Here is a 9,487-nt window from a genome sequence, read left to right on the forward strand (position 1 = left end):
CCTTTCCCCCCCCTTTTCCTCTTCTCCCCTTCTCTTTCTCTCTTCTTTCTATCAACTTTTTCTAACTATTATCTATCTATTTTCATCTATTATATCTATCTTTTTTCCCCCCCCCCCTCTTTCTCTATCTGTGTGTGTGTGTGTGTGTGTGTGTGGAGAGAGGGGAGAGAGGAGAGAGGGGAGGAGAGGAGAGAGAGAGGAGAGAGAGAGAGAGAGAGAGAGAGTTTTGACTATTTGTGTTTTAAATGAGATATCGATTTATGTTTAAAAAGAGTAAAAGTGCTCAGATACTATGTCTATAGCGGAACGAAATTGACGTCACTCAAACTCTTTGCTTTTTGGTGACGAGGAAAATATCGTAATCCCGTCCCAAGTACTGTTTGCGTGTGTGGTGTGTTTAAAAAAAATGTTTTCAGATTTATTATAAGCTTCCAAGGTTACACCAAATTTTAAAAGTGATACCAAGCTGCCAGAAGCTGTGGACTTTAAAAGTAATAAACAAAAAAAAAAAAAAAAAACGAGTATAAGAAGAAAATACCCAACACGGAACGTTTCGGGCTCAAAACCCTTCTTCAGCCAACAACAACAAAAACAATAAGGACATAATAAACATGACTAAATTCCAGATTCGGTCATCAGTCTGGAATACTAATGTATTTTTTATGTCTTTATTGTGCGTTTATGTGGTCTTGTGGTATGACACTCGCTCACGGATCGGACGGTCCTGGGTTCGGCCTCGCTCGCTCGGCGAAATAGTTGAGTCCATGGAGAAGGCTCTTACTCACATTCTCTCACCGTACTCAGGTGTAAAATGAGTACCTGGCCGTTAACAGCGGTGTTTTTGCCCGAAAATTGTAATATCGCCTAACAGGCGGCATGTCCTCCGTCCTACATGTTAAAATGTTGCTGTTGCCAGGGACCCCCCGCTGTAAAGCGCTTTGAGCACATTTAGTGGATATTTGCCCCATATAAAGATCAATTAAAAAAAAATTAAATTGTTATTGATTGTTGGTGAAGAAGGGCTTTGAGCCCGAAACGTTTGTGTTGGTTTTTTTTTTTTTTTTTTTTTTTTTTTTGTTGTTTTTTTGGTTTTTTTTTGTTGTTGTTTTTTTGAAGCTGTTATATTGATTTTTGTTTATTTAGGTTACACATAATTTTGTGTGTTTGCGTTGTCGGCGTCTTGGGTTTTTGCTTGGTGTTGTTTTGGTCCACTTTTCGTCTCTTTTCGTTTACTATTTCTAATCGGGTGTTATTTGCACACGGGTTTTCGTATTATCGAGAAATTCCGTAATCCACCAAGTACTGTTTGCGTGCGTGCGTGTGTGTGTGTTGTGTGTGTATGGGTATGTGTGTGTTGTGATAGTGAGAATTTTACGTATGTAACCTGTTAGGCTATATTACAATTTTTTTTGGACAAAGACAACGCTGTTAACGGCAGGTACTCATTTTACACCTGAGCACGGTGAGAGAATGTAAGTAAAGAGCCTTTTCCAAGGACTCAACTATGCGCCGAGCGAGGCTCGAACCCAGGCCTTCCGATCCGAAAGCGGGCGCCATAAAACTAGACACATAGCCGCACAAAATTAATTTTTGTCATGACGTAGAATTTTTCCCCACTGCGAAAATGATGACGTCACCAATTTGCGGCTATGGTGGTCTTGTGGTCTATGCTGTTTTTTTTTAATATATATAAAAATAAAATTTATATATTATATATATATATATATTATATTTATATATTTTTTTTTTTTTTTTTCTGTTTCTTTGGCCGCTATTTGGTCTAGTGGTAGGAGACTATCGTGGATATTCATACGGTAGAATCCGAATTTCCCCGGCCGGCGGAGTTGTCGTACCAGTAAGGTCGCGGGTTCGAGCCCCATCGCCCCCGCGGGGTTTTTATTCTCTGTTGTCTTTGTACTTTCAAATCACTTCATTTCTTGTTTTTCCCTCTTTTTGACACGCAATCTTGTAAGAAATTTCTTGTGGCTATGTGGGTGTATGGTATGACATCGCTTTCGGATCGGAAGGTCCTGGGTTCGAGCCTCACGCTCGGCGCATAGTTGAGTCCTTGGAAAAGGCTCTTTTCTCGATTCTCTCCGTACTCAGGTGTAAAATGAGTACCTGGCCCTTAACAGGGGTTGTTTTTCCGAAAATTGTAATATCGCCTAACAGGCGTCTTGTCCCGTCCTATATGTTAAATGTTGCTGTGGTCAGGGACCCCTTGTAAAGCGTTGAGCACATTTAGTGGATATTGCCCTAATAAAGCTCAATTAAAAATCTTAGCCTTACACTTTTTCTTTTGTTGAGGTTGGAGCCTGCATCACTCCGTACCTTCCGAGTCTCCACCGTATAGGGTGCTGATTTAAAATCATCTCAAATTTTATTTCGTCACTATTTAAAAAATATATTATAGAAGGAACGAAATTGACGTCCCCCGGGTCTTTGTCACTATTTTTAGATACAGCCTGTTTAATGATTTATTTATTTGTTCTCACTTAATTCTATCAATCATAACATAAACGTTTTGTTGTTTTTTGTTTTAAGTTTCCAGCACGAGTTGGTCCCGACGGGGACGTGAAACCTACCTACCTATAGATAGTTCGAAGATGACGTCACTCAGGTCTTTGTTATTGTTTTTTGGGCCCTCCGCGTTTATGAGTAATGCTCACTGAACTGTATTAACCGGACTATAAACGTTTTTTGGATACACACAGTTTTGTGTGTTGGTCCCTTATACTTCCGGATGGCAATGTTTGAGCTTCTTAGCAAGCGCATACTATCTATATAGATAGTATGCGATGACGTTCACTCAGGCCTTTGTTATTGTTTTTGCCACCGCGTTTGTGAGTTGTTCTCACTAAACTGTATTAACCAGACTATAAAAGTGCATGGTTACACAGAGTTTGTGTGTTGGTCCGTTATACTTCCGGATGGCAATGTTGTGAACCCCTTTGGCCAAGGCATTTATCTATACCATTGTGAGACGGTGGCGTTACAATGATAATCAAATGATGAAACACCGTGCGACCCGTTATTGTACATTTATTATTGATCGCGTTTTTTGGGCCCTTACTGTGAACTTTTGCCGTCCTCTGAACGACTTTAGAAAATTAATTGTTCAGAAAATCATTGTTCAAATAATATGGATGGATCACAGTGTCCCTGGTTTTAGACTAAAAAAAGTCTCAAACGCGGCTGATTTCTTTTTCTTTTTAAACATAAGTGCCTGCCCCTCACTTTCGAATTAAAAAAAAAAATCCCCCCAAATACCGGAGCATATAAAGTCTAAAATCGTTTCTATGTTACATGTTTGTGTTGAAATATGGTATTAAGCTTAATAAATTGGGGCGGGCCAACTAACTTCGCGGGTTTGTGTGTTTAAAACCTTTTGTGATTCAAGAAGGGGGGAGAGAAGGCTCGTTAGATACGGTTTTGAAGCGCTTTTTTTTTTTTTTTTTTGGCTCGGGGAATTTTTTCATAGGGAGAGTCCGATTTCCCCGGCAGCGGGAGTTGTCTCCCAGAAAGGGTCGGGGGGTTCGGCCCCCATCGCCCCGCGCGGTTTTTTTTTTCTTTGTTGTTTCAGCATTTTCCTATTCTTTTCATTTTTTTGTTATAAACGTGGCTTTTCGGGGCTTTTTACTTAAAGTTTATTTAAAGCCGGGTTTGAGGTTTTTTGATATTTATTTATAAAAAAAAAAAGGGTGGTGGGTTTGTTGGTTTGTGTGGAGGTGGGGGAGTTTTTTTAAATCGATCAATAAGGGGATTCAATGTCTGATGTCACCCCGCCGCAAAACCCCTTTGGGTTTAAAAAAAGAAAATGGGGGTTTTTTTTTTTTCTTCTGATGGCAAATTTTTTTCACATGTCAGTGCCCGGAAGTAAAAAAACGAAAACCTGATGGGATTTAAATTTTTTTCTCCTTTGGGATACACTTTTTGCCTGTTGGAAAAGAGATTTTTCATAGGGCTCCGCCTTGTTTCGATATTTAAACCCATTACTAAAGTCACATGCGTCATTACAGGGAAGTACTTCAAAAACCTTTCAATGTTGAAGGAATTTTAAAGGGGACGAGTTTTCGGGTGAAAATTTTTTTAAAAACGGGTTTATGTTCGCAGAAAGGGGAACTACTTACAGACTCCCCCGAACCCTTACCCCCAAAAATTTTACCTTTTTATTCTGCTCTGGGTATGAAAAAACGCAAAGCGTAAAAAATGTCAAAGTTTAATGTAATTTTGGGTTGGAATGAAAATTTTTGTCTGGCGGATTTGTGATTATTTTATCTAAGCGCATAAAAAAAATGATTTTGATTCTAGATTTAGTGATAAATAATAATTTGAAGTTGAATGGAGCTTCAATTTTAAATTTCAAAAACAGATCAAATGAAAAGTTTTCGGGGTTTCCCTTTATCAACAAAAAGGGTGAATAAAACCCCAGATAAAGAATGATGTGGTCTTAACTACGCCCTACCCCATATTCTTTATCTGTGGGGTTTATTTATCCTGTTTTGTTATAAAAGGGGAAAAACCCAAATTTTTCATTTGATTGTTTTTGTAATTAAATTTAAGCTTTATTCAAAATTCCATTATTATTTATTTTTCGAGTTGGCAGCAAATTTTAACTATGATTTGTGAAACTACTAATCATTAAAATTCTGTCTAAAAAAAAATAACAAAAGTGATTGACTTTTAAAAAATTTTATGGAATTTTTGGGGTGGGCGATGTTGCGGTATTTTTTGCTAAACGCTTTAACAATACATATTTTCCCTTTAAATCGACAGAAAAAAATGGGAAGAAACAAAAAAAAAAAAAAAAAAAAAAAAAAAAAAAAAAACGGAGGAAAGGAAAAAACAAATTGAATCCGTACGTGATCTGAAGATTTTAGATTTTCATCCTCATTAAAAAAAAAAAAATTAAATAATTAAAATGATGTGAACAAAAAGTTCTTTTTTTCCCCTAAAATTTAAATGTAAGAAGACTCACAATTTGATCTCGTTCTTTGGCCTTTTAATGTGAATATATATATATATCTCTTCTTTCTCTTCCCCCCTTCTCCTCTCTCTCTCCTCTCTCTTTTCCTCTCTCCTCTCTCTCTCTCTCTCTCCCTCTCTCCCCCTCCTCTCCCCCCTTTCCCAATTCTGTATGCATGTGTGCGCACGTGCGATCGATTAAAAAAAAATTTTATTTACATACTTGACACCACACACAGTCATGACACTTACACACAACACCCCACACAAATAAACACAACACACACACACACACACCCACACGCCTACATCTACTCAAATAGCGGACAGCAGTACAAACAACAACAAAAAAAAACCCCAATAATATCAGGGATGACCTTTTGATATGACACCATTGAAAAGAAGCTTTGACACGAAATTTTTTTTATATATGTATAAAATTTTGGTCTTGGGAGAATAACGAGAGAGAGAGAGAGAGAGGGGAGAGAGAGAGAGAGAGGAGAGAGAGAGAGGAGAGAGAGGGGAGAGAGAGAGAGAGAGAGAGGAGAGATGTCCTATTTTATATGATACCATTGAAAAGAAGTTTAAAAAACATTTGTAAGAAATGTTTTTGAAAAAAATATAATTTGGTCTTTGGGACTAAAAACGTTGAGGCTTTTTGTTATTTTTTACTTTTAACTCACTCAACCCTAAAAACGACTATATCCGAAGTATCCCCGGGGTTACTTTTATCCCATGCCTCTTTGTTAGTCTTTTTTTTCTGAGACAAATTAAATTGGCGTGTATCAAAGCAATGTTTTTAGGTTTTTTTTTTTGTTTTTAGTTTTTTTTTTTTTTTTTTTTTTTGCATGTTATTGATAGTTAATAAAACTATCTCTATGCACATGCTCATTTTTTAAATACATTTTAAAACTTTTGATAGGGGTTGATACGTTTAGTGACATTACTCACAAATGTGGATGGCGAAAAACAATAACAAAGGCCTGAATGATTGTCAAATTCGTTCATCTTTATTAGCCCGGCACGAAGACCCAAAAAGGGCTTGTCTTTTGACTCATTATTTGGTTTATGCACCGCCTTGTGAGTTGTCGTTTTGTAGAGCTCATGGTGATCCCATTGGTTGAACTATTGAATACAACTCACGATTTGTTTTCATTTGTGGCCAAGACTTGTTTTTGATGTCATTTTTTGGTCAGTGTCGCGGTCGCCATCGTTATTTTATATAGCCTGAACTGAAACCAAAAAGGGCTGGCAGTTTGACCTCATTATTTATTTTATTTTTATTTTATTTTTATTTTTTTGCACCGTTTGTGAGTTGTCGTTAGTAGAGCTCATGGAGACAAGTTATTTCATTGGTTGAACTATTGAATACAAAACTCACGATTTGTTTTCTTTTTGTGCCGAAGACTGGCATTTTGACGTCAAATTTTTTGGGCCCCAGTGTCAGGCTATAAGTTGGGCGATGGTACGGTCAGGGGCCCCATTGTAAAGCACTTTTAAAAACGTTTAGTGGATAAAAGCTCAACGTTTATTTTATTAACATTTATTATTATTATTAATTTTTTTTTTTTTCCCCCTTTTTTTTCCACCCCTACAGCTTCCGGATCCATGGTCGGGGATTCTGACTTTAAAGATTTCAAGTCAGGCTTTGACGAGCTGTGTCCAGTCTGTGGGGATAAAGTGTCCGGCTATCACTATGGCTTGCTGACCTGTGAGAGTTGTAAAGGTCAGTTTGTAACGAAGATAAGTAAATATAGAGGTAAATGGATTGATTGAGAGAGAGAGAGAGAGAGGCGGGGAGGGGGGGAGAGAGGGGGAGAGAGAGAGAGAGAGAGAGAGAGAGAGAGAGAGAAAAAAGAGAAAAAGAGAGAGAGAGAGATAAGGAGAATGAAGGGAGAGAAGCAGTAAAGAAGAGAGATGGGAGGGAGAGAGGGGGGGGGGGGGGGGGGGGGTTAAAAAACGGGCAGAGTAAAAACCCTGCCGACTTGAAAGTTTACATTTCCCCCTGTCAAGGACAAAGGAGATGGAGGAACTCTGGGAAATAAGGCCAACAATAGAGAAAAGGGGCAAAAAAGGGTTGTGAGATCTGCATCCCGTGTATCCACCCGGCGATCATTAGATCATGGGTTTTGGGTTGATGATAAAGGGGATTTCAAAGGTTTGGATGAAGATGATGATGATGATGATAAGAAAAATGTTGATAAACCCAAATGATGTAGTTCTTATTTTTTGTTTCTTCTCTTTTTGTGAAGAGTTTTTTCCCTTGAGCCGGGCTAAAGATTTATAAAAATCAAAAAAAAAAAAAAAAAAAATATCCTTGCCCAATTAAAGTTCTTGAGTATGGGGGAAAATTTTTTTGGACATTTTCTCCCGTCCGAAAAAAACCGGAAAAAAAAATTTAAAAAAAAATAAAAAAAAAAAAAAAAAAAACAAAAAAAAAAAAAAAAAAATAAAATTGGGGCCAAAAAAAAAAAAAAAAAACAAAAAAACTTTCCCGGAAAAACGGGCCCCAAAAAACAATCAAAACCCGGAAAGACCCCGGGTAAAAACCCCGCTTCGGGGCCCATTTTCTTTTTTTTTTTCCTTTGGGGAAAGATTTTTCCCCCCCCCCCCCTCTATATTCAGGCTCTGAGCTGGACTTGAAACGGGCCCTTCTGATTTTAAGGCAAAGGCCCCATCCCCACTAAAACAACATAGCTCCCCATATACCTTATTGTCTTCTGCGGCTATGTGGTCTTGTGGTATGACACTCGTTTTGGTTTTGGAAGGTCTTGGGTTCGAGCCTCGTTCGGCGCTTTAGTGGAGTCCTTGGAGAAGGCTCTTTACTCACATTCTCTCACCGTACTCGGGTGTCAAATGAGTACCTGGTCCGTTAACAGCGTTGTCTCTGTCCGAAAAAATTGTAATATCGCCTAACAGGCATCATGTCCCTTTTTTACATGTTAAATGTTGCTGTTGGCCAGGGACCCTTTTTAAAGCACTTTGAGCACATTTAGTGGATATAGCGCTATATAAAAGCTCTATTTTTTTTTCCTGATCCTTCTCTATGACTCATTTTAAAAAAAAAAAAAAATGATTGTTGTTGTCATTTGTCTTCTGTCCAGGCTTCTTCAAGAGGACCGTCCAGAACAAGAAAGTGTACACGTGCGTGGACAATCGTAACTGTCAGTTTGACAAGAGTCAACGGAAAGAGATCCCCGTTTTGTCGCTTTCAGAAATGCCTCAGTGTTGGAATGAAGCTGGAAGGTAAAAATAATATACTATACAATATGTAAAACAATGCCAAATACCATTCCAATTCCTTTTTCTTGTGTGCGGAAATTCCTCTTTCGGCAATGCAATTCCTACGGGGGTGGTGACTGAAACTCCTGTGAGCCAAATTTAAAGTTGGCGTTTTTGGATATATAATGGATATTTATATTCATGTTAGAATCGGTTTGTTTTTACTTTATTGTCGTCATCATTGTCATTATCATCTTCATCATACCCATCATCCTTGTCTTCGTCATCGTCATCACCATTGTCTTCGTTGTCCTCAATCATCATCATCATCATCATCACATTTTCATCTTCATCATCATCATCATCATCAAAATTTTTTCCTCTGAATGTATTTCATTTTATTTCATATTTCCTTGTTTTTATTTGTTTAAGGCTTGGACAAACAAGATGTGAACCCCCTCCCCTTTCCCCTACCTCCCCAAAAACCCCCCCAAATTGGCCATGCAGGATTATACTGCACCTTGAAAAGAAAAGAATAAACATAAGCTGCCAAAGCTCTGGACTGGTAAAATGTAATGTAAAACAAATGAATATTAATAACAGCTTCAAAATAAGAACAAAATACAGAAGACAGACCGTTTCGGGCTCAATAACCTTCCAGCCATTCAAAACAAGTCGAAACATTAAAATGTCAAATTTGATTTGGATTTTCTGCCATCTATCTGGATTTAGCGCGACATATCACAGACCTGCCCATGGACTACGAAAAAATTTATTAAAATAAGAATTTTTTGGCTTCAACAGCAGAAATAAATAGATATTTATGATTTAAAACACTTGTGTTAAAAAGAATATTTTGGTGCCACAAAGCATCTATTCAGGGTTTTGAAGGCATATTTAATAGATACTGCTAAAAGGGAAAATATTAAATTTTTAAAGTTAATTATAATGATTTTATTTTTTCCCTCTGAAAACTACGAATTTTTAACATTTCAAGTAGGCAGGTCTGGTTTTCGTTTAAATTTTGGCTGAAGAAGGATTTTGAGCCTGAAACATTGGTGGTTAGTATATTTAGTTCTTTCTTGAAGTGTTTGTATTAGTTTTTGTGTGGCTATGTGGTCTCGTGGGATGACACTCGCTTTCGGATCGGAAGGTCCTGGGTTCGAGCCTCGCTTTGCGCATAGTTAGGTCCTTGGAAAAGGCTCTTTACTCACATTCTTTTCACCGTACCTGGTGTTAACAGGCGTCTCTGACCGGAAAAATTGCAAAATGTCTAATGGCCCCTGTCCTGTCCCAATTT

At 37.7% G+C, this 9,487-nt stretch overlaps 1 protein-coding gene across 1 annotated transcript in view; it reads left to right on the plus strand.

Moving 5' to 3' along the window:
- Positions 1-9,487, plus strand: part of LOC144980201 (nuclear receptor subfamily 5 group A member 2-like) — a 95,306-nt gene that overhangs the window by 28,746 nt on the left and 57,073 nt on the right. Inside the window, 1 exon segment of the mRNA XM_078927775.1 lies at positions 6,563-6,691. Coding sequence (XP_078783901.1) covers positions 6,563-6,691 — 129 coding nt within the window.

The sequence above is a fragment of the Berghia stephanieae genome, chromosome 9 (genome assembly GCF_034508935.2).
Source record: "Berghia stephanieae isolate SIO BIC M18660-M18661 chromosome 9, UCSD_Bste_1.3, whole genome shotgun sequence".
Taxonomy (NCBI): Eukaryota; Metazoa; Mollusca; class Gastropoda; order Nudibranchia; family Aeolidiidae; genus Berghia; species Berghia stephanieae.